This window comes from Pipistrellus kuhlii, unplaced genomic scaffold (genome assembly GCF_014108245.1).
Source record: "Pipistrellus kuhlii isolate mPipKuh1 unplaced genomic scaffold, mPipKuh1.p scaffold_m20_p_9, whole genome shotgun sequence".
Taxonomy (NCBI): Eukaryota; Metazoa; Chordata; class Mammalia; order Chiroptera; family Vespertilionidae; genus Pipistrellus; species Pipistrellus kuhlii.
In genome coordinates this window covers 66535777-66562079 of record NW_023425595.1, presented here as the reverse complement: position 1 = coordinate 66562079, position 26303 = coordinate 66535777, and the positions used below count along the sequence as shown (strand labels likewise).

Sequence of the window (26303 nt, the reverse complement as noted above, 5' to 3'; positions counted from 1 at the left end):
TTAAAAAATATATATATACAATATTATTGATTTTTTTACAGAGAGGAAGAGAGAGGGATAGAGAGTCAGAAACATCGATGAGAGATGAGAGAGAAACATCGATCAGCTGCCTCCTACACACCCCCTACTGGGGATGTGCCCGAAACCCAAAGTACATGCCCTTGACCGGAATCAAACCTGGGACCTTTCAGTCCGCAGGCCGATGGCTATCCACTGAGCCAAACTGGTTTTGGCCCTTTTTATTTTTTAAGGCTCTTTTATCTATTGATAGATTTACCAGTAGCTTATTTATTGATAGATAAATTATTTTACTTTTAACATTGTAGAAATTCTTAAATCAAAGGGGATTAAATTTTTTATAGATTTTGGATATATTTCCAAATTCTTAACAAAAAAGCTCTCTCTCTACTGTCTCCAGCAATGTATGAGAACTGGTTTCACCATGCTTGCATGGGCACTGAGTATTAATATTTCTCCCTTCCCACTGTTTTAATCTGTATTTTTTTAAACCAAAAATTTAACACTTCTTGTCATGTTTATTGAGATATTTATCTAGTGGTACCTTAAAGATCTTTTTATTGACATTAAACAAAAACAGTAATGCTTCATCTTTAATATTTATTGCAAATAGTTTCCTCAGTCTGCTGCTGAATCTTTCTCTGGCTAATGTTTTGATACTTGTATTAAATTTATCTATAGTCAAGTCTTTCAATTATCACCCTTAAAAACCTTTTATTGTGGAAAATATCAAATATACACATAGAAAACACAAAGAACCTTTATGTATCTATCTGTCATCAGTTACAGCAATTATCTAACTTATTGCCAGTATTATTTCAGTCACTCCCCCAAACTACTGCCCCACCCACTCCTCGATTATTGTGAAGCAAACTGATACAGCATTTCATGTACAAATATTTCACTATGTAATTCCTAAAAGATTATACCCTCTCTCTCTTCCTCTCTGTAAAAAAAAAAATTAATAAAAAATATATTTAAAATTAGGACCCAAGTTATATCTTAAATCCCCTTCCACGTCTTAAAAATATACTAGAGGCCTCATGGACAAATTCGTGCATGGGGTGGGGGTGGGTGTCCTCAGCCCAGCCAGCGATCAGGGCTGGCCAGCTGGGGGGGAAGGACTGCGGGAGGTGACCACCAGGGGCAGTTCCTGCATTGAGTGTCTGCCCCCTGGTGGTCAGTGCACATCATAGCGACCAGTTGTTCGGTTGTATTTTTCACTTAGGAATATATATATATATATATATATATTTATTCAGAGAGGAAGGGAGAAGGAGAGCTAGAAACATCAACGATGAGATGTTTAACCACTTAATATTGGCTGCCTCCTGCACACCTCACACTGGGGTTCAAATCTGCAACCTAGGCATGTGCCCTCACCAAGAATCAAACTGTAACTTCCTGGTTCATAGGTTGCCGCTCAACCACAGAGCTATGCCAGTTGGGCTCTCTTAAATCCCTTTTAATCTATAGCTTTCCCCGCCCTCTGTCACCATCTCCCAAACTTATTTTTAAGGAATGTGGGTACTTGACTTCCTGTCTAGATTATGTTGTTTACATTCTTGTGGTGGTGGCGCTAACTGTTCACGTGTTCCAGGTATTTCCTGATATGTGGTAGTTAAGTCTACATTAGAGTTGACATTTTGGTAATATTTTGAGGGTAGTACTGATTATAACTTGAGTATTTGTTTTAATCATGATTAGTTTTCTTAATATTTTCAAAATAATTTTAGTTCTACAAAAGAGATCCAAAGACAATAAAGTATTTCCGTATGTCCTTCACTCAGCTTATTCCAACATCCTACATAAATAAGCATGATACATTTGTCAAAACTAAATTGGCAAACACCATCAACTAAAATAGTTTATCCAAATCTCACTCATTTTTCCACAGCTGTTCTTTTCCTGTCCCCAGAGCCTGCCCAGGACATCATGCTGCATTCAGCCTACATGTCTCCAGCCTATGCCAACGCGCGAGTCTTGGGTCTTTTCTGACACCCCATGCTCTGGTCAGTGTTCTGGAGAATGTCCCTCCACGTGGGTTTGATGATGTTTTGTCATGAGGTTATGGATTCTTCTGGAAGACTACCAGAGGTGAAGTGTCCTTGTTTTATCAGGGGGCACATGATTCTGATATGACTTATTACTGGTGATGTTAACATCAATTACTTGGTTAAGGTGGAGTTTGCTACAATTCTCCATTATAAAGGTTTTTTTTTTTTTTTTTTTTTTTTTTTTTTTTTTTTTTTTTTTTTTTTTTTTTTTTTTTTTTTTTTTTAACATTCTCTACTTGTTTTCAGAAGCAAGACACTAAATTCACAGCCCACATTAAAGTTCCACCTGCTGAAGAGAAGGGTGTCAAATGCTATGTGGTTGTACATTAAAATCACAAAAGTAATTTACAGGGAAATACTCTGAGGTTAGGCAAATACTTTTCCTCCTTTAAGCGTCCCGATTTCAGATTTCATTAATAGATCTTGCCTACTGTAATTATTACTATGGTGTTCTAATCTTAATTTTCTTTTCCATTATTAAAAGTATTCTGGCCTGGCCAGTGTTGCTCAGTGGTGTCAAGCTATGAATCAGGTCACGGTTTGATTCCCAGTCAGGGCACATGCTCAGGTTGCCTGCTTGATCCCATGTGAGGCATGCAACAAGCAGCCGATCCATGATTCTCTCTCATCATTGATGCTTCTATCTCTCTCTCCCTTCCTCTCTGAAATCAATAAAAATACATTTAATAAAACAAGTATTCAGTATGATGAAGGCCGGGGGGTGGGGGGCAGGGAAGAACAAGGCTAGAAGGTGTCAATGGGGAACAAAAGAAAAAATTATCCTGAAAGGAAGACTTGTCCCTTCACCCCTATTATTTATTCATCCAATCATTTATAGAATAGGATTCAGGAATATTTATCGATATTTTATTTTTTGAGCTATAAACCAATATCATCATTTATTATGTTGCTTAAATTTTTCAATTTTGTGCTTTGGTGCTCTATCAATTTCGCTCCAAATAGTCCTAGTTAGTATCATCAAGGAGACAAGCCAGTACACGACTCCTCTGATGCCTGACACACCGCTTCAGTGCTGCCCCCCCTTTTCCTTTTGTTTTTTGAGCACTTCCTTGCTTTCTCACACCACAAGATGTTCTAGGCCCATCTTTTATTTCCTTTGTTCCAGTTGTAGAATCAAACATTTCTCTAAGGAGCCCAGTTTCTTTCGCTGGAGAACTACATTTTAAAAAACAAGTTCTGGCCCTGGCTGGTCTGGCTCAGTGGACAGAGTATTAGCCTGCTGACTGAAGGGTCCCGGGTTCAATTCTGGTCAAGGGCATATGCCTGGGTTGCAGGCTCGATTCCCCATGGGTGTGTGTGTGCAGGAGGCAGCCAATCAATGATTCTCTCTCATCTTTCTCTCCTTTTCTCTTTGAAATCAATAAATATTTTTTAAAAAGTTGTGTATATACTTTAATATTTAGCAGTTACTCCTTCCACATTACACAAGCTTAAAACTTTTTAAATATTCAATCTGTTTTTCTTAATTGACTAATTTTTTCAGTTACTATTAATTACCGTATTTTTCGGACCATAAGACGCACTTTTTCCCCCCCAGAAGTGGGGGGGAAAAGTCCCTGCGTCTTATGGTCCAAATATAGCCTACACATATACTTTAAAAAAAAAAGTTTTTTTACTTGCCCGGTTCTGTGTGGTCTCTGTGTGCTTGCCCGGCTCTAAAATGGTTCTAAATGCTGCTGTTTACTTTACAGGGTTGATTACATGTGTTTATGACTGTGATGTTGGGTTTTAATGCACATAAAATATTTTAGGACACTATTTGTTTCAGAATCTTTTTTTCTTCATTTCCCGTCTCTAAAAACTGGTGCGTCTTATGGTCCGGTGCGTCTTATGGTCCGAAAAATACGGCATTTTAAGCCTGCTAATTTGTGCCAGAAAAAAATAAAAGCACCTATTTTTTTAGTTACTACTTTTAATAAAGTTATAAATGACCTAAATGTCCACCAATGAAAAAAATGGGCAAATCCATTCTGGCATTTTTTTTAAATATATTTTTTATTGATTTTGTACAGAGAGGAAGGGAGAGAGATAGAGAGTTAGAAACATCGATGAGAGAGTGTCATCGATCAGCTGCCTCTTGCAAACCCCCTACTGGGGATATGCCCGCAACCAAGATACATGCCTTTGACCGGAATCAAACCCGGGACCTTTCAGTCCCCAAGCCGATGCTCTATCCATTGAGCTAAACCGACCTTGGCCATTCTGGCATTTTGATACAGAACAAATAAATACTATTGACAGAGAGAAAACAAACTATAGCTATACTTTTAATACGTATGGTGTACTGTGGAAAAAACATTCAGAAAGATACTATTTATAAAAAGTTTAAAATATGCAAGCAATACTATGTATTAAAAATTTTTTTTATTGAGGTAACATTGCTTAATAGCAGTATAGTTCCAGGTGTACATTATAATTTGACAACTGTATACACTATAATGTGTTTATCACGAAAGAGATTACATATAAGTAGTATGCAAATACATGAAAAAAAAAAAACCCAACAAAATTCAGGTTACTGGTTTGGGAGAGGAGAGGCAGAAAAGAGAAATATGATCGGTGAGGAGTATACAGGGAATAGCAATTCTATTAGCAATGTTTTATTTTTTTTAGAGTGACAATACATTGATGCTCAAAACACTTCACAATATTTATTTTATTCTTATTTACTTATTTAAATATGTTTTTATTGATTTTGAGAGAGAGAAAGGGAGAGGGAAAGACAGAAACATCAATGATGAGAATCATTGATTGGCTGCCTATTCACGCCCCTTACTGGGGGTCAAGCCTGTGCCCTGACTGGGAATCAAACTGTGAATTCCTGCTCCTGGGTTGACGCTCAATCACTGAGCCACACTGGCCAGGGTCATAAATTCTTTTAAAAGATATAAACTAATGAGAAGATTAAGAAAGAATAATAAAGTAGTTAATCCATATGAGAACAGCTAAGAAAACCTAACTACCACTCAGAATAAACTGGTTGATAGACTGACTTTTTAAGCCTGGGAAGACAAAAACAGAAAGAGATTATATAACTATAAAGAGTATAAGTAGAATCACTAGATACTAAAACATAAAGTTCTGGGAACTTAAAAATCAGACTTATTATTTCAAAGAGGTATGGTCGGAAACATAAAGGTTAAATATAGTTACTATTAAGTAATAATGTTTTATTAAAAGCTAAAATATTGAAGAAAATAAAATGCTAAAAAATAATGGGATACATTGAGAATATAAAGGGGCCAGCTTAAAGGATTCCTACTTACTAAACCTGGGATAATTTGAGCTTCAAAATTACAATGGCTGTATCCCACTGAATAAAATAAGAACCCCTGGGTTCATACTATAAAAAATAAGAATTGGTTTAGGACAATAGCATCTTAACCAAGCAATCAAAGTTAATATAGTAAGTCCTGGAATAATGTCATTTTGTTCAATGCTGTTTTGTTATTTTGATAAGATATTGTAGGAACTTAACTTTTGTTTATTATACCAATTAGCCTATAGTAAATTTGGTTTCATTATACACCATTTTGCTTAAAGTTACAGAACCTACTGATGATGACAGATGAGGATTTATTGTATCACCAATGAGACAAACATCATGTGCCTTCCATGTGATATGATGCACTAAAGATACCACTTCACTGATATTCCTGCCAAAAATGAGTCTTCTGAATCATGATTATGGGGAAAAAGATAAATTCAAAATTGAGGGACTCTACAAAATGAATGGCCTACACTATTTCAAATTGTCAATATAATGAAAAACAAAATCTAAGAAATGTTTCAGATTAAAGAAGAATAAGGAGATATGACAAATAAATGCAATTTATGATTGCAGACTGGGGAAAAAAACTGATATAAAGAATATTATTGGGACAACTGGAGAAATCTGATTATGGTTTTGAAATGGGGTAATTGTATAATATCAACGTTAAGTTTCTTGATTTAAAAATTTTTTTTAAAATATATTTTTATTGATTTTTTACAGAGAGGAAAGGAGAGAGCTAGAAACGTCGATGAGAGAGAAACATCGACCAGCTGCCTCTTGCACACCCCTTATATGTGCCAGCAACCAAGGTACATGCCCTTGACAGGAATCGAACCCGGGACCTTTCAGTCCGCAGACCGACACTCTACCACTGAGCCAAACCGGTTTTGGCAAGTTTCTTGATTTTAATAACTCCATTGTAGTTATGTAAGAAAATGTCATTGTTTTTAGAAAACACTGAACTATTTAGGGGTGAAAGACATATGATTGTAACTCATTCTCAAATGGTTCAGGAAAAAAACACACAGTATTTTGGGTATACACTGAGTGGCCAAATTATTATGATCTCTGAACGCATAATATCAATAATCTGGCCACTCGTGTGTGTGTGTGTGTGTGTTAGAGGCCTGGTGCATGAATTTGTGCATGGATGGGGTCCCGGCAGCCTGGCCAGGGGGTGGGGACATGGGTAGTTGGCTGGCCTGCCTGCTGGCTGAACTCCTGGTTGAGGGGACAATTTGCATATTAGCCTTTTATTATATAGGATATACACTGAGTGGCCAGATTATTATGCGTTCAGAGATCATAATAATCTGGCCACTCAGTGTATATACAAATAGATACAGACACAAGAATTAGGTAGATGGCAAAATGTTAACTGGTGCCTTGGCTGATGTCAGCCCTTGGACCAAAGGGTCATGGGTTCAATTCCACAACAAGAATCTTACTTGGCAGGTCTAGATGAAAAATATACGAAGTTCTTTTTAAAAGTTATGTGATATTTGTGTCATTTTGAAATTCAAAAATTGTTATAATACAAAAAGAATACTGTAGAGACATTGTTATGTCTTAAAATTAAGAGGGCAGCTGAAACCGGTTTGGCTCAGTGGTAGAGCGTCAGTCTGAAAGGTCCCAGGTTCGATTCCGGTCAAGGGCATGTACATTGGTTGTGGGCACATCCCCGGTGGGGGGTGTGCAAGGGGCAGCTGGTCGATGTTTCTCTCTCATCGACATTTCTAGCTCTCTATCCCTCTCTCCTCCTCTCTGTAAAAAATCAATTTTATATATATATATATATATATATATATATATATATATTAAAAAAAAAAAAAAGAGGCAATTACCATGCTTTCAACATATTTCTCAGTTCCAACAGCAGATGGTGATTAGGCTTGAGATTTCTAACAACAGACTTTTACTTACAGTAATAAATTCTTTAAAAAAAAAAAAAAATATATATATATATATATATATATATTTATTGATTTTGTTTTACAGAGAGGAAGGGAGAGGGATAGAGAGAAACATCGATCAGCTGCATTCCACACACCTCCTACTGGAGAGTACCCACAACCAAGGTACATGCCCTTGACTGGAATCGAACCTGGAACCCTTCAGTCCACAGGTCAATGCTCTGTCCACTGAGCCAAACTGGTCAGGGCTGCAGTAATAAATTTTTGTTGACCATTAAAAACACCTTTGCAGCTTTGGTCAAAAGACTCTCAAAAAACAGAAGAAGCTCATCTCATGTGAACAATACATGTGCCCTTCCTTTTACCTGAGACATCCATCTGTCATCTCCTTGAATATCTTCCGCTGCATGTGGAATGGCTGCTGGGTTTGAGTCTCCTTGGCTCATTCTATACCTGAGGAAAATAACGTGTGTGTCATTTTTCATCCATCAACAGAAATATTTATTTGTTACTGCTTAAGTACTACATGCCAGTAAATATTGTACAATTTAAGTTTTGTTGTGGTTTTGCCTGGACTTTATTTTCAGCAGAAATGAATTCCAGGACACAACTGGTCAGGGCTGTAGTAATAAATGTTTGTTACTTAAGTCCCATAAATATCCAGCAGCACTAAACTCCTAGGCAGGTCTGAATATCATTTAGAAATAGTGCATTACATTTAAAAAGTCTGATCCTAGTAATTAATTTTTCACGATTGCATGTTACTATTCTACCAAAGGACGCAAGGAATTAGACACCTATAGTTCAATGAAATTTATATTAGAGCTTTTTAGGTTGCTAGTTACATAATTATTACTATAGTAATACCACTGTTCACAAATATCACAAATAACTGTACTAAACATCATGTTAAAATTGGCCATAGGCTTTGGCCCTGGTTCTTGAGACAAACATTTACTAGGTATTTTTACTTATGAAAGATCTCCACTAAGAACATTTTATTAACGATGAACACAAAGATGGCATCTCATAGCGCAGAAGAAAGAATAAGTGAAATTCATTTATGGGCCATACAAACTTATCAACTTAAAAATGAGCCTGCTATATTTGGTCAAATGTTTAATAACTCACCCCTAATGCCTTGGCAGGGCCAGACCAAATGATCTCACTGGCCTTATACTGCCCACGGGCCAGACATTCTCCACCTGTTCTAGAAAGACAATTAAAAAGCCAGACTGCTCTCAACCAACAATGGAGAATACATATTAGAGACATTAGGCTAAAGAGGGCACTTGGCAAATGCAAAGGATGATGAAAAAAGGAAAAATCGTGGGTTTTGTGGCTTATAAAGAAAGGAGACCATATTCATCTTATTCCTTCTTTTGCCATCCTCAAATACAGCTAAACTTTCTCAGAAGGAGGACTGAGTTTTACTACTGATTATACAAACAAATTAGCGCAGTTCTAAATTATATAGGTCTAAATAAATTAGGCTCACGTTTAGACCCATATCTGACTGAAGATGTAAAACACCACCCACTCCTTATGTATATATTTCTTCAGATTACTAAAATGTGCAACTATCAATAATAACATCTTTCTATGAAGGACTATGTGTTATGTAACCAATCCTCACAAAAGTGCTGCAAAATGAGAAAAATAAGGATCAGACAATTTAGGTAATTTGCATGGTGAGTAACTGAAATTAGGTTTGTCTGAACCCCCTCAATGTCACATCTTGCCCACTGATCACAAAAGAATTCACAGATGACTCCCTAAAGAGGGCCTTATATATAACCATTTTATTCAAAAGACATACATAAATATTACACAGAGATAAAAACATCAAGGTAAAAATACAAGAATCAGGAAGAACTGCAAGATGAACTTAAATAACTCCAATCAGACTATGTATGATATGTTTGGAGTATCATTGTCTTTAAAAGGTATAAAAAAAATTAAAACATGCATAAAGGAAAAAGAAAAATGATTAAAGGGATTAAAACAAGTAGCCATACAGAATTACTTAATCTTAGGTTTTCCCTTTTTTAACCCCATAAAACATCTATAAAAGTGTCTTTGGGTCTAAGTTCAATTATAGAATTAAGTCTGCTATTCAGGTTAAATATGACATAATCTATAATAATAAAAGCCTAATATGTTAATTAGACTGAACAGCTAACCAACCTTCCAGATGAAGCCGAGGCTACGAGGGCACTACCCTTGCAAGAATTTCTCTAGTGTTTAACAGTATTTTAATTTATTCAAAAGAAGACAGAAGGAAGGCTAAGAGGCACATGAAAACATGCTCAAAATCACTAATTATCCGAGAGATGCAAATCAAAACAACAATGCGGTACCATCTCACACCTGTCGAAATAGCCAACATCAACAAATCAACAAACGACAAGTGTTGGCGAGGTTGCGGAGAAAAAGGAACCCTCGTGCACTGCTGGTGGGAATGCAGACTGGTGCAACCACTGTGGAGAACAGTGTGAATTTTCCTCAAAAAACTGAAAATGGAACTCCCATTTGACCCAGTAATCCCACTCCTAGGAATATATCCCAAGAAACTAGAAACACCCATCAGAAAGGATATATGCACCCTTATGTCCATAGCAGTACAATCTACAATAGCTAGAATCTGGAAACAGCCTAGGTGCCCGTCAGCAGATGATTGGATCCAAAAACTATGGTACATCTACACAATGGAATACTATGCTGCCATAAAAAAAGAAGGAATTCTCATCATTTGCAGCAACCAGGATAGAACTAGAGAACATCATGCTGAGTGAAATAAGCCAGTCAATGAAAGAGAAATACCACATGACCTCACTCATTTATGGATATTAAAGAACATTATAAACTGATGAACCAAAAGTCAGATATAAAGAGAGTAAAGTAACAAGCAGACTGTCAAATTAAAGCAGGGAGGGTAGGGAGATCTGGGGGAGATAAGAGATCAACCCAAGGACTTGTATACATGCATATAAGTACAACCAATGGACACAAAACTCTGGAGAGGGAAGGTATGTATGGGGGGGCAATGTTAAAATATGTACACAGATAATAATTTAATAAAAAATATTTTAAAAAGTAGTATTTTAATTTAAAGAGTTCCTTATTTCCCTGCTGATCACATGCTCTATTGGCCTTAAGACACATAAAGGGCAATCAACAATTCCTACATTATGGATTTTAAAATTAGACATACAATGTAAAGAAATATAAGAACGAGCTCCATTTTCCACTCACTAACTGAAAAAGTCTATTTTCTAACTTAATTTTTAAAATAGATTTAAGAAACCCAACCATTTCATTCGTTTTTTTCTATTTATTTTCCCACCTGGGGAAACACTTAACATGTTAGGTATTTTGAGGCAAAAGTGAACTTTACAGAGTTTAAGAATCACTAATGAAGGAGAAAAATAATCTCTCCTACTCTCACTATTATATAATTGAAACTATTTTTACTGGGGATTGCTTAAAGAGGAAGAGAGACAGCCCTAGCCAGTTTGGCTCAATGAATAGAGCATTGGCCTGCAGACTAACGGGTCCTGGGTTCAATTCCAGCCAAGGGCACTTGCCTGGGATGTGTGGGCTTGAACCCCAGTAGGAACATGCAGGAGGCAGCCAGTCAACAATTTTCTCTAATCACTGATGTTTCTATCTCTCTCTTTCTCTTCCTCTCTAAAATCAATAAAAATATATTTAAAAAAATAAAGAGCAAGAGTGTCCAACTATCAATATGAAGTACCTTCATAATAAATGTATTCAAATACATCCCTCACCGCATAAAGACAAAGTGCAGATAGGCCCTTAAGCTCATTTTAGCTCTTGGGATACCATGTTCAAATCTTGTTGAAAAACTTATAAAAAGCCGAAACTGGTTTGGCTCAGTGGATAGAGTGTCAGCCTGCAGACTGAAAGGTCCCGGGTTCGATTCCGGTCAAGGGCATGTACCTTAGTTGCGGGCACATCCCCGGCAGGGGGTGTGCAAGAGACAGCTGATGGATGATTCTCTCTCATCGATGTTTCTAACTCTCTATCCCTCTCTCTTCCTCTCTGTAAAAAACCAATAAAATATATTAAAAAAAAAAAAAAAACTTATAAAGAATTTTGACAACTGGAGAGTGTCTAGAGAAAATGAGCCAAGATAATGAGAAATTTGAAAACCTTTCATATTAGGGTAGTTTTTAAGAAATGGGTATGTATAAACTAGATATCTATAGAAAAAATGGTTGGGGAAGAGGAAGACACAGGACATAAAGAGCTGTCAACGTATTCAAAGATGACTAGGAAGGGATATTAGGATTATTCTACATGTCTCCACAGATGAAGATAAAGCCATGGATAGAATATAGAGTGAGTCAAGTTTCTAACAAATATGACTACAATGCCACATGGCCTGTCTCTCAAGGTAGATTCCTCCAACAAAGAGTCAAAAGAGAGGCTGGGTGAATACCCAATAGGAAAGCATAAAGTGAACTAAAGCAGATGAGTCAAGACCGGTCCAGATTAGTGTGGTCCAAACACTGTTTTTGTTTTAGAAACTTGCCAGTGTGCACACACTCTACTTTCAAGACCACTGGTTTACACTGTAAGATGTACTTAGGCTTATGATTCATTTTACATGGATTTTCTGAGTTCCTCCAACAGGGAAACAACTGATTTAGAATAATGATTGCAAGCAAGTTTTATTAAGAACTTACTATTTACAAGATAGTGTGTGTTATTTTGACAAAGTAGCTTTCATTTTTACAGATGTCTATGGCTTGGTAACATTTTTAAACATGAGGTAAAGAAACACAGCCACAAGCCCATGCAACCTCCTCTTTAAGAACCAAGATGGTTCATTTAGAGCAGCGTTTTTCAACTGCTGTTCCGTGGCAGATGTTGCCTGGTGTGCCGTAGGTGCAGACAAGAATTTTATAATTTTTCACTATTTTGTTTACTTAATATTTCATAATAAAGTAATTATAAAATACTTTCTTTGTGTTTATTTGATTCCTATTCAAGAGAATTACTTTATATATAGTCAATATAGGCACAGAGTTAAATTTTTTAACATTTTCTAATGGTGGTGTGCCTCGTGATTTTTTTCATGAAACAAGTGTGCCTTTGCCCAAAAAAGGTTGAAAAACACTGATTTAGAGGATTCAAAGAATTTGGGAGTTGAATAAACTAAACTGTTATATTCTTTACAAAAATAAAATAAAAATAATAAAAAAAAATGAATGAATTAAGAGCTATCCAGAGAACAGCCTGTGTAGGTCACAAAACCTGAGTGATTCTGGGTTTTCCCCTCCCTCAGTAGAGAGCACTATTGTGACACAGTGGCATTCAGAATGGCCAAGCTGTAATCAATAGACATCAAAAAGGACCAACAGGGAGGGATCTGACTGCCATCTCACCTTCCCAATTCCTGATCATCTTCCCTGTGCAACATTCGGAGATCACAAGCTGCAGGTTCAGTTAGAAAAACCCAGCCTAGCCGAAACTGGTTTGGCTCAGAGCGTCAGCCTGAGGACTGAAAGGTCCTGGGTGATTCCGGTAAAGGGCATGTACCTTGGTTGCGGGCACATCCCCAGTGGGGGGCGTGCAAGAGGCAGCTGGTCGATGACTCTCCCATCGACGTTTCTAACTCTCTATCTCTCTCCCTTTCTCTCTGTAAAAAGTCAATAAAATATATATATTTTAAAAAACTCCTCATTAAAAAATAAAAAGAAAGAAAAACCCAGCCTAAAGGAGAAAAAGGCCCAAAGATCGCCAGTTTTGTTAACTGACCTGGAGAGACCGTTCCAGGTAAGCTCCTTGCCCGTTAAAATGAGTTTTCTGGGAAGAGGAGATGCACAGCATCCCAAGTTCCCTGCGCTGCCTGTCTTCCTCCTCAGCCCCCACTGACAGCAGGACACCAACTCCCAGAGGCCTCTGCCAGGCAGGGGGCAGCGGGGCTACCCAGAGGCCAGCCGCCGCAAAGAATTAACTTCACGTCCTCGGGCCCGGTGATGTCTCTGCAGTCTCACCAGAAACAGACGGAGGGGAACGCTGCACTGAGAAGATCCAGACCTCGGGCTCAGTTTTGATCCAGAGGCAGTTAGCTGGCAGGGTGGTTCCGCAGGGGAAGGAGGCCTCATCCTGAATACCCTGCCTCTGGTGCCGGTGGGAGGCCCCCGTTTCCAGCACATCCATAATTTATTATCCAATGCCCAAGCCAACAAATTAAAGCACAAAGATCTCCCACTCCTCTTCTGCGTCCCACTGGGAAGCAGCCTTTGTATCATAACAATGTGCCCCGGGGCAGGATCTAAAGACAACGGCATAACCAAGGCATAACCAAGGCCGGGGCTGCTCCGAGGTTCGGGGAGACAGTCCTCTGCCTTTTCTCCTTCCTTTACCTCCCCTCCCCCAACTCCAAGTTGTACGAAAAGAGCTGCTAGGGTGGGGTCCGGATCGTCTCCCCAGGGGAAGCTTTAAAAGAGGCCACATTTCACGTGTTGGCTTTCTCCAGGTTTGTGTGTGAATGCTGAAAGGCGACGCCGGGGCGGCGGGACCGGGGAGGAGAGCAGGGAGTCCCCGCGCACCGGCATCGCCACCTGCAGACCCGCGGGCCCGGACCGCCGCGGCCTGGGCCGCAGGGAAAGCACCTGCGAGCACCGGCCGGGCTCGGTCTGAGCGCTGGCCGCCCTGGCGGAGGGAGCAACCTCGCCGGGCCGTCTCCAGAAGGAGGGGCTGGGCGGGAGCGCCGTGAGGAAGAGCCCCTGAGTCAGCGGCCCGGGAATTTTTACTCTGCACTGGAGGGGGAAGTGGAGAAGTTTCTGAAGAGTTGAGATTTTCAACAAAAGAGGGAGGACAGGTGCCCCGTCCAGAAACGACAGAGTAACTAAGGGGCGCGGGCCCGCGTTCCAGGCCTCTCGGGCCAGAGCGACGGGGCGGGGGGCGCCGGGGCGACAGCTGGGCCGGAGGCAGCGAGCCGGGCGGGCGGCCGGGCCGCGGGCTTCCTCCGGGCGGGACGGGGGAGCGGGAGCGGCCAGGGCCGACGCGCGGGGGGTGGGAGCCGGGAAGGCTCTGGGCCGCGGAGGCGAGGCCCGGCGGCGCGGGAGGCCCGGTGGGGGAGGGGAGGCCGCGGGCCGCTCGCGAGACCGAAGCGCAGCCCTCCCCACGCCCCCCGGAGCCGCAGTCTCGGACCCCGGACGCACTCACTCAGGCAGAGGGTCCGTGCTGGCCCCGGCGGCGGGTGGCGCGTCTGTCGCTCGCTCAGTCCCGGCGGCCCCACCACGGCGCGTCCCTCGGCCCGAGCACCAGCGGCAGCGCCCCCACTTCCGGTCCCCCTGCCACTCAGGCAAATGGCTCCCGGAAGTCCCGCCCATCCTGCGGGCCTCGGGGTGGCTCCCCGCTGTCCACTCTCCCTCCATCGCTCCGGCGGCCGGCTGGCCGGCCACGCCCCGGGAGGGCCCCGCTTTGTTCCATGCCCGGCCCTCTTTGGACTGTAGGCTGCGCGCCGGGGCCTCGTCTTCCCTCAGCTGCGTCCCTCCATCCCTCCATCCCGCGTTAATGTCCCCGCTGTGCAGAGATGCCATTCGGGACCATGTGGCATGACCTCACGCTGCCGCCATTCCCTTCCCTCCAGCCGACCTGGCTTCCTTCTCCACCCGGTGCGATAACCCAGACTGCTGCAAGCGTAAGGACAGTGAGGCTCCGAGGTTAACGAGGCAACCCCGTACATTTATGATGGAATTTTTGTTTCCAGGAGGAAAGTACGGATTCTGGGGGACCACCTCTGTAGGGGTATGGGGAGGCCCAGTCTTCCTTAATGATCCATCCCTCCCGTTAGGGGAAGACATACATAAAGTCAATATTGAAAACAGGATGCCCAGTGCACGAACTCATGCCCTGCATATGTGTGTGTCATTTGTGGACAAACTAGTCCAACTAGTCCACGAAGGTGCAAGTTTATGTAGAAGCTTAAATGTTGACAATTCATTTTCTTGGATTGCTGAGTCCTATGGACAAGTGTATGTTGAGCATTATAATAAACTGCCCAACTGTTTTTCAAAGCGATTTATCATTTTACACCTCACTAGCAGTGTGTTGGAATTCCAGTTGTTCTGCATCATCAATAACACATAGTGTTGTCACTTTTTCATAGTAACTCTTCTAGTGGGTATGTGGGAATATCTTGTGGTTTTAATTTGCATTTCCCTGATAATTAATATTAATAAGCATATTTACTTTAAAAAAAATATTTCTTGCCGAAACCAGTTTGGCTCAATGGATAGATGGTTGGCCTGCAGACTCAAGGGTCCTGGATTCGATTCCGGTCAAGGGCATGTACCTGGTTTGCAGGCACATCCCCAGTAGGGGGTGTGCAGGAGGCAGCTGATCAATGTTACTCTCTCATTGATGTTTCTAACTTTCTATCCTTCTTCCTTTCTCTCTGTAAAAAATCAATAATATATATATTTAAAAAAAAAAGAAAGAAAATATTTATTTATTGATTTCAGAGAGGAAGGGAGAAGGAGATAGAGATAGAAACATCAATGATGAGAGAGAATTATTGATTGGCCGCCTCCTGCACGCCTCCCACTGGGGATTGAGCCCACAACCCAGGCATGCGCCCTTGACCAGAATGGAACCTGGGACCCTTCAGACCACAGGCTGAAGCTCTATACACTGAGCCAAGCTGGGTAGAGCAAGAATCTTTTCATGATTTTGGTTTTATTGGACATTTATATATACCTTCTTTTGCAATGTGCCTGTTCAACAATTTTGTCCATTAAAAAAAAACTAGGTTTTTTTCTTCCTGTTGCTAAATTTTAAAGTTCTCTTGGAGTCTGAATAAAAGTCATTTGCAAATAAATATATTTCAAACATTTCTCTCACAATCTGTGGCTTGTATTTTCATTTTGTTAACAGTATATCTTTTTTAGTCTTTATTATTAAGATTATAACAGATGTCCCCCCCTTATCCTCCCATTGCCCCCTCCATCCAGAGGGCTTCACCACCCTATTGTCTGTGTCCATAGGTGATGCACATATGCATATAAGATCTTCGGTTAATCTCTTCCTACCCACCTCCCGTTTTCCCTCTGAGACTCCTCAGTCTGTTCCATGTTCCCATGCCTCTAGTTCTATTTTATTAATCAGTTTATTTTGTTCATTAGTTTCCTTGTTCACTTATTTTGATTCAAAAATTGATAGCAAGCCGGGACCGGTTTGGCTCAGTGGTAGAGCGTCGGCCTGCGGACTGAAAGGTCCCGGGTTCGATTCCGGTCAGGGGCTTGTACCTTGGTTGCGGGCACATCCCCTGTGGGGGGTGTGCAAGAGGCGGCTGGTCAATGTTTCTCTCTCATCGACGTTTCTAACTCCCTGTCCCTCTCAATTCCTCTCTGTGTAAAATAAAATATATTTTTTAAAAAAATGAAAAAAAGAAAGAAAAACAAACCCAAAATTGATAGCCATAATATCCGCTGGTTTTTATAGCCCAAAGTTATGGGGACTTCTCTTCCTAGACTGGGGGTATGATTTGGGGCTGGGACCCCTTGCTCCTCATTGGCAGCCAAAATATCCCTTCTATTAAAAAATGCCACAGCTGAAACCGGTTTGGCTCAGTGGATAGAGCGTCAACCTTTGGACTGAAGGGTCCCGGGTTCCGGGTTCGATTCCGGGCAAGGGCATATACTTTGGGTTGCAGGCACATCCCCAGTGCAAGAGGCAGCTGATTGGTGTTTCTCCTTCATCAATGTTTCTAACTCTCTATCCCTCTCTTTCTCTTTCTCTCTGTAAAAAATGCCACATATGCGTGTCCGACCAGTCTGTTCCATACCTCCCCCCTCCTACCAGCCTCAGTGTGCTTTTTTCTTTACTCCTCTAGTTGTAGGACTTCCAGTCAGCCAGCTTTCAGGCAGTTCTGAATGATGGTGGTTCTATATTTTATTTATTTATTTATTTATTTATTTATTTAAATATATTTTATTGATTTTTCACAGAGGGGAAGGGAGAGAGATAGAGAGCTAGAAACGCCGATGAGAGAGAAACATCGACCAGCTGCCTCTTGCACACCCCCTACCCAGGATGTGCCCGCAACCAGCTTACATGCCCCTGACCGGAATCGAACCTGGGACCTTTCAGTCCGCAGACCGACGCTCTACCACTGAGCCAAACCGGTTTCGGCTATTTTATTTATTTTTAAATATACTTTTATTGATTTCAGAGAGGAAAGGAAAGGAAGGGAGCAATAGATGATGAGATGAGATCTCTCCTTGACTAGCTGCATCCTACACACTCCCTAATGGGGATTGAGCCCACAACCTGAGCATGTGTCCTGACCAGAATTGAACCCAGGACCCGTTAGTCTGCAGGCTGACACTCCATCCATCGAGCCAAACCGACCAGGGGAGTTGTTCTGTATTTCCTGTATTTTAGTTGTTATGTTGATGTGCTTGTGGGAGGCGGAGGCGGGGAGTACCAGGATTGCCTATGCACCATCTGGTTCTTCCTGGGAGCTCCCTTTGGATCCTGCTCTTCTGATGCCTCTGGGGTTGGCTGTTCTGTCTGCTGATCCTGGGCTTCCCGGGAGTTGCTTCGGTGCTCACCACTGTCAGAGCAGTCCTCCTCTGGCTCTCAGCACCCTGCTTGAAGCTTCATGTGATCCACAGTTGCTGTCTGTCTAACAGGAGGTGGCTGCATGTGGGAGAGGCCCAGCTGCCCTCAGGCTGGCTTGTCAGCAGCCTTTCCCAGGTCCCTGGGCTTCGCCTCCACCTGCCTTGCTGTCAGTCTTAACAACCCAAACGTCTGTTTCTGAAAGGGTTAGAGGGCAGCGGGAGCCCAGACCTCTGGTTCTCCCATGATGGGAGCTGGACTGTATCACCTGAGTGGGGTTTTCCTTTTCCTGAGCTGTGACTTCTGAAATGGGCGAGAGCCTCTCAGGAAAAATGGCCGTTTCGGTTTGGGGGAATGAAATCAAACTACAGGTCTTCCAGCCGCCTCTTTTCTACGTCTCCCCCCATGCTTCCCACCCAGCCTCCCCTCAGTCAGCATCGCCCGCCCTCCATTGAAGCCTCATGTGAGGAGCTGCAGATGGAAATCCTGTGCTCTGGGTTTTAAAACAAACAAACAAACAAACAAACATTGCAGCTTTATGTCTGACCTTCTCCAGACTCCCTGTTGGCCAGCAGCCTTCAGCCTTTCACAGCTGATGCCACATGGGCCCCTGGTCTCAGCCCGGGCCTGGCCTCCATCTTCTCAGGGCAATGACCCTCCCAGAGCCCACAGCTCCCTCTTCACTCCGGGCCTGCCGCCCATAAAACTGGGTCCAGTCCTCTCGGGATTCACCCTTCCTACTGGTCTTCAGTGTTTTCTGCCAGTTAGTGATTCTGGCAGAAGAATTAATGGTATGAAGAGGCCAGTTGCTGCTTATTTGAGATATTTTAACAAAGTCCAAAGCATGAGGCCAGAGAGGCCATTTGTATGGAAAAGTCAGTGGAAATGGCTTGGGTGGGTTTGCATATTGGGTGTGGCAGGGTCTCAGGGAATCACCAGGGCTAGGTGAATTAACAGTGTGAGCCAGGTTAATGGAGACTCCTATATAGCACCACCTGCTGGCTCTCTGGGAGGAAAGCTCAGAAATAAATTTCTGGTGTTTAAGCTACTGAACCCATTGTAGCTTGTTATGGCAGTTTGAGCTAACAACCAATGACCAGAGTAAGAAGAGGACTCCATGGCTTGAAGGCCACCGAGACAGTACCTACAGCCATCCAAAGCCTGAAATTCACCTTTACAGGCTGAGAGGGGGATTGGCACTCGAAGCCCAGAGGAGACTCTAATGTTCTCCTCTTCACTGTTCGCAGGGGCTGTAGCCCAGAGTGTAGCTATACCACAGCCAAGGGACGAATACACTGGCAAAATCCTACCAAAAGTTGCCTCATCACTCTTGCTCTAGATATGTTCGAAACTTCCCCCAACTAAGAAGTAGTGGATAGGGAAGGAGAAAATCAAGTCTTTAGCCGCCTTTGTTTTATAAATTTCTAAGCTTTCTCCCCCAAAATCTCAAGTCTGATGAAGGCTCCATAGTTGCAGTTGATTAAGTTGCTTGCAGCCTTTGGACAGTGGTGGAAAGAAGAGTAAATGAGGCTGCCGTTGCCTCTGCCTCAACTCAGAATCAATAAACTAGAATTACTGGGCACATTCCCTATGTGATTATTATAGACATTAAAGATGAAGAACCACTGGTTTACACCCTTTCTTTGGCTACATTCAGATAGCAAGCTTATAAACCTTGAGACTTATCTTCCTTAAGTTTTTTTTGTTTTTTTTTTTTAAATATATTTTATTGATTTTGTACAGAGAGGAAGGGAGAGAGATAGAGAGCTAGAAACATCGATGAGAGAGAGTCATCGATCAGCTGCCTCTTGCACACCCCCTACTGGGGATATGCCCGCAGCCAAGGTACATGCCCTTGACCGGAATCGAACCCGGGTCTCTCAGTCCCCAAGCCGACGCTCTATCCATTGAGCCAAACCGGTCTCGGCTCTTCCTTAAGTTTTATCTGATTTACTTGTCACTTAGCTAGATTGGGGGTTACTTTCTCTCCCCCAAAACAGGAGACTGAAAAATCTTTTCCACCTTGGGAAGTCCTAAAGCGTTCAGCTTCTAAACCTTTGAGTATTCATCTTTAAAATGATGACAATTAGGGACAATTAATTTTTCTCCCTACCCCCTTAGCTGCATCCCCACAGATGAAAGATGCAAAGAGAGCACCTGTCTCTTATTTTGTGGGAAGACAGAGTGTTGCCTCTGGCAAGAGACACCTTAAGATTTGTTGTTGTGAGTTCACTAAGCAATCTGGCAACCGTCTTTGCAAGGCTCTTCAGTGGCAAGGGCTGTGGAGAATCTGGGTCCACCACATGCCCAGCGACCACCTGTTCCTGACTTGTCTTGGAAGGCATAAGGGACTCTGAACAATCTATTTGCCAGGGGAAGAGTTAAGGGTTCGCTGTCTCCTTTGGAGACAAGGGCAAACACAGAGAAGGCTTTCTTTGGAAAAAGCAGAGGCACCAGCTTTTAGGCAGAGGAATTACCTGTCCCAGAGGCTTGCTCCCCAGCTCTTACTCTGGCACAGTGATGTTAAAAATGGCTCTCCTCAAACTCTGTTGGCAGGTTGGGGTGTTGGAGAATTTGTAATTGAATATTTGCTCGATGACTTGTGAAGTAAAAGGAACCTTTCAATATTGGAACATGAATGGTGAGTGACAACAGGGTACGCCACAGTCTAGGGGCTGCTACCTCGGGGATGTCCGTGATTTCAAGTCTACTGATGGTTTTGTTATTGGGAATGACTGTATTACAGAAATTTTTGCTGGCTTTTTACTGTTCACTTGCAAACATAGGGGCTCCAGCCTTCTGAAAATTCCCTTCCCTCAATATTCCTTACATCTCCATGGGCCAATTTTATTTATTCACAAAATAAACAGTGTTCCATCAAGATCTGCTGCCACTCTGAGCTGACCTGTCAAACTGCCTCCTGTGATGCTGCTTGGGAGGGCAGCTCCTGCCAGGGTGGGCCCCTGCTCAGATGGGAGCAATACACACTGCTGCCCTCCAGTGCTCTGCTGTGTCCTCACTGAAGACTCCCAGCTCGCAGCTTGTGCCTCCCCTCTTCTCCTGGGTGCTCTGGCTCTTTCCCATGCTATACCCAGTCTCCCAGGCGAAAAAGCAATTGGTAGTAGAGTAGGGAATAATTTCTCTCACACTTCCTGTTACACACTCAGAGAGGATCCCAAATCATGTTGTTTGAGCCCCAGTGTGTTACAGAGATAGCATAACCGCTCTTTCAATGTCTACATTAAGACTTGTCTTTTCAGAGAGAAAACCAAGATGGCGGTCTAAGTAAGCACCTAAGCTGCTGCCTTGCACAGCAATTTCAAAACAACAACTAAAAGACAGAACAAACATCACCCAAAACTGCAGGAAAGCTGGTTGAGTGGAAAATTCTACAACTAGAAAGAAGGAGAGAAGCTCATGGATCAGGGGAACCGCAAAGTGCTGAGATAGGGAGACGCTTGTGCGCAGAGAGGAAGGGCAGCCAAGTGCCTGGCTGGTGGGAGGGGAAAGGAAGCCCCCAACTGCACTGAACCCCAGCCCGGCTGAAACCCCGTGGACCCAGGCTCACATGGGTGGAGTCTGCACTGTAGAGAAAGGCACTCAGAGACTCAGAGACTGGGAGACTTGGGGGAGCCAGGAGCCGAAACGGCAGGGGCTACATTCACACGTGAGTGAGGGCATGCAGAGAGGTCTGACCCTGGAGGGTGCCGCAGCCGCTCCGGATCAGAAGGAGTCCCAGACTACAGGGACCCAACCCAATTCTGGGCAAGCCCCTGGGGCACCCTCGCTCTTACAAGGGGAATCTAGATTGTCAAGCAGAAACTCAGGGGATTTGTGGAAGGCAGAGGTCTAAGGCACACGCACAAGGGCAGGACTGAGTGGAAGCCAAGACTGTCGACTCAGCCCTGAGACTACGCCCCATCCAAGCTGAGCACAGAGGCTTTTTGCAATTTTGCAAGTCTGATCCTATAAGACTGTCTCCAATACAGAAGCTATCCCAGAGTAGACACAGCTAATACTCACATCCAATGGGCCTGGAGTTCAATTCCTCCCAGAGATACCAACAACAATCAAGATTTAAATACAACAAGGCTGTACAAGCAGTTCACAAAGGGGAGCACCAGGAGTGTCTACCTCAGGTAACTGGGGAGGCTGACCCACTGGGCCATATAGGACACCAAGCTCACAAAGCCACCCTACAAACTCAAGGAAGCAGCAAAAATGCCGAGACAAGAAAATAGATCTCAAATGAAAGATAGAGAACAAAAGACTGGATATAGAGTTCAAAACCACGGTTATAAGGTTTTTCAAGAATTTCCTAGAAAAGGCCGATACATTTAATGAGACCCTCGAGGATATGAAAAAGGACCAGAAATTAAACATACACTGACTGAAATAAAAAATATTATACAGAGACCCAACAGCAGACTTGAGGAACACAAGAATCAGGTCAAATATTTGAAATACAAAGAGGCAAAGGACACTTCTCTGGAAAAGCAAGAAGAGAAGAGAATCCAGAAAGTTGATGATAGTGTAAGAAGCCTCTGGGACAACTTCAAGCAAACCAACATCAGAATTATGGGGGTGCCAGAAGAGGAGAGAATGCAAGATACTGAAAACCTATTTGAAGAAATAATGTCAGAAAACTTCCCCTACCTGGTGAAAGAAATAGACTTATAAGTACAGGAAATGCATAGAACCCCAAACAAAAGGAATCCAAAGAGGACCACACAGAGACATAATTAAAATGCCAACGGCAAAAGACAAAGAGAGAATCTTACAAGCAGCAAGAGAAATACCTGTAAGGGAGCACCCATATGATTATCAGCTGATTTCTCAACAGAAACTATGCAGGCCAGACAGGAGTGTCAAGAAATATTCAAAGTGATGAATAGCAAGAACCTACAACCAAGATTACTCTACCCAGCAAAGCTATCATTCGGAATTGAAGGGCAGATAAAGAGCTTCACAGATAAGAAAAAGCTAAAAGAGTTCATCACCACCAAACCAGTATTATATGAAATGCTGAAAGGTATTTTTTAAGAAGAGAAAGAAGAAGAAAAAAGTAAAGATAAAAATTATATATATATATATATATATATATATATATATATATATATATATTAACAAGTGAATTAAAAATCAAGTGAGCCGAAACAGGTTTGGCTCAGTGGCAGAGCGTCAGTCTGCGAACTGAAAAGTCCCGGGTTCGATTCCGGTCAAGGGCATGTACCTTGGTTGCGGGCACATCCCCGGTAAGGGGTGTGCAAGAGGCAGCTGGTCGATGTTTCTCTCTCATCGACGTTTCTAGCTCTCTATCTCTCTTCCTTCCTCTCTGTAAAACATCAATAAAATATATTTTAAAAAAATAAATAAAAATCAAGTGAATTAAAAATCTGAGAATAAACTGGTGAATATAATAGAATCAGGGGCAAAGAAAGGGAGTTGATTGATAATTATCAGGGGGAAAAGAGTGTGGGGAGTGCAGGAAGAGACTGGACTAAAATGGTATTACAAAGCCACTGTAATGGATGAGGACAATGGGGAGGGGGAGGTAAGGGCAGAGAGTGCGGTGGGAATTGGGTGGAAGGGAGCTATGGGGGGAAAAAGGAGAAACTTGTAATAATTTGAGCAATAAAGATTTACTAAATTTGAAAAAAAACTTGTCTTTTCAGTAAAAATGTCATTATTTACAGAAGACATGATACTGTACATAAAAAACCTTAAAGACTCCATCAAAAAAATTATTAGCCTTGCCGAGGCCGGTTTGGCTCAGTGGATAGAGTGTCGGCCTGTGGACTCAGGGGTCCTGGATTTGATTCTGGTCAGGGGCATGTGCCTTGGTTGCAGGCGCATCCCCGGTGGGGGGTGTGCAGGAGGCAGCTGATTGATAATTCTCTCTCATCGATGTTTCTAGCTCTCTCTCCTTCTCTCTCTTTCTCTCTGTAAAAAATCAATAAAATATATTAAAAAAATTATTAGCCTTAATAAGTGAATTCAGCAATGTAGCAGGATACAAAATTAATGCCAAGAAATCTATGGCATTTTTATATACCAATAGTGAATTTACAGAAAGAGATGTTAAAAAAAAATCCTATTTACCATTACATCAAAAAAAGATTAAGATAACTAGGAATAAACTTAACTAAGAAGGTAAAAGACCTGTACTCAGAAACTATAGGACACTGAAAAAAGAGATAGAGAAAGACATAAACAGATGCAAGAATATACGGTCTTCATGGATTGGTAGAATCAACATAATCAAAATGTCTATACAGCCGAAACCGGTTTGGCTCAGAGGATAGAGCGTTCGCCTGTGGACTGAAAGGTCAGGGTTCCATTCCGGTCAAGGGCATGTACCTTGGTTGCGGGCACATCCCCAGTATGGGGTTTGCAAGAGGCAGCTGATATATGATTCTCTCTCATTGATGTTTCTAACTCTCTATCCCTCTCTCTTCCACTCTGTAAAAAAATCAATTAAAAAAAAAAAGAATGCTAACTTACCTCATCTGCAATCTGCTTTTATTTAACAACCAAGTGCTTATTGAAGCGCTTTACATAGATGAATTTATTTAATCTTGGTAACAACTCTAGGAGGTATGTGTTCGTCTCATCCTCATTTTGCAGATGAAGAAACAGACGGATGGAAAGAGCTAGCCCCGAGTCACATGGCTATTACAGGGCAAAGCCAAGGTCCAAATCAAAACAACTGCATTGTTGTTTTGATTTGCATCTCTTGGATAATTAGTGACTTTGAGCATATTTTCATGTGCCTCTTGGCCTTCCTTCTGTCTTCTTTTGAGAAGATTCTATTTAGATCCATTGCCCAATTTTTAATTGGCTCATTTATCTTCCTTTTATTTAGTTGTTTAAGCTGTCTGTAGATGTTGGAGATTAAACCTTTATCAGTGATAACATTTGCAAATATGTTCTCCAATACAATGGGTATTGGAGTCTCTTTCATGGCCCGCGTAGAAAGAGTTCCAATTCAGGGTTCAGCTTCTGGAGAAGGGCCACACACAAATGAAAAGAGACTTGAAGAAATTCAATTTGGTGATATGGGGGGCCAGGCGGTAGTCCAACTCTAGTGGGAGAACTACGACTGCTCTAGCCCTGCCATCCCCTTTTATTGAGGCTTAATAGCTGCTTCAATTTAGCATAATCTCACCTAAAGGTTAAAGCAATTGAGGTTGTTGACCAGCCTTCCTGGCTTCCTGTCAACATCTCTTTCCCAGCTGAAACTGATTTGGTTTCCAGCAAATGGGCTTTCTTGTTGTTTTGTTGATGGTTTCTTTTGCTGTAAAAAAGCTTTTTATTTTGATGTAGTCCCATTTGTTTATTTTCTCTTTAGCTTCCATTGCCCTAGGGGCAGAATCAGTGAAGAAGTTCTTTTAGCATATGTATGAGATTTTGCTGCCTGTGGATGCCTCTAGTATTTTTATGGTTTCCTGTCTTATGTTTAAGTCCTGTATCCATTTTGAGTTTATTTTTGTGTATGGTGTAAGTTGGTTATCTAGTTTCATTCTTTTGCATGTATCTGTCCAATTTTCCCAACACCATTTATTGAAGAGACTGTCTTGACTCCATTGTATATTCGTGCCTCCTTTGTTAAATATTAATTGAGCATAGTGATTTGGGTTGATATCTGTGTTCTCGATTCTATTCCATTGATCTATATGTCTGTTCTTGTGCCAGTACCAGGCTGTTTTGAGAACAGTGGCTTTGTAATACAGCTTGAAATCTGGTATTGAGATCCCTCCTACTTTACTCTTCTTTCTCAGGATTGCTGTGGCTATTCGGGGTATTTTTTTAATTCCAAATGAATTTTTGGAGAGTTCTTTCTAGGTTTCTGAAATATGCCAGTGGTATTTTAATGGGGAGTGCATTGAATCCCTTGTTTTGATTTTTAGATTCAATTCTTGATAGATATGTATTTATTGCCATTATATTGTTCTTGTTCTTGTTCTTGTTCTTGTTCTTGTTCTTGTTCTTGTTCTTGTTCTTGTTCTTCTCCTCCTCTTCCTCCTCCGCCTCCTCCTCCTCCTCATCCTCCTCCTCCTTTTCCCCTTCCTCCTTCTTTTCCTCCTCCTCCTTTTCCCCTTCCTCCTTCTTTTCCTCCTCCTCCTTTTCCCCCCTCTTCTTAAAGACCTTTCACATTTCATGTATCCTGGTTTGGTGGTGATAAACTTCTTTAGCTTTCTCTTGTCTGTGAAGCTCTTTATCTGACTTTCAATTTTAAATAATAGCTTTTCTGGGTAGAGTAATCTTGGTTGAAGGTCCGTGCTATTCATCACTTTGAATATTTCTTACCACTCCTTTCTGTCCTGCAAAGTTTCTGTTCAGAAATCAGCTCATAGTCATATGGGCATTCAATTGTAGGTAACTATCTGCTTTTCTCTTGATGCTTTTAAGATTCTA

General features: G+C 41.9%; 1 protein-coding gene across 6 annotated transcripts in view; it reads right to left on the bottom strand.

Annotated features, from left to right (window-relative positions):
- Positions 1-14638, bottom strand: part of PAFAH1B2 (platelet activating factor acetylhydrolase 1b catalytic subunit 2) — a 32486-nt gene extending 17848 nt beyond the window's left edge. For all 6 annotated transcript variants that reach the window (XR_006740893.1, XR_006740894.1, XM_036427044.2 and 3 more), the window contains exons 1-2: positions 14487-14638; positions 7649-7736 (exon numbers count right to left, since the gene is read on the bottom strand). Coding sequence is in view for 4 of the 6 variants with exons in the window: in XM_036427044.2 (XP_036282937.1) it covers positions 7649-7729 (81 nt within the window). In the remaining 2 variants the exon portion in view is untranslated. The remainder of the gene's footprint in view (positions 1-7648; positions 7737-14486) is intronic.
- Positions 14639-26303: the final 11665 nt, after the last annotated feature.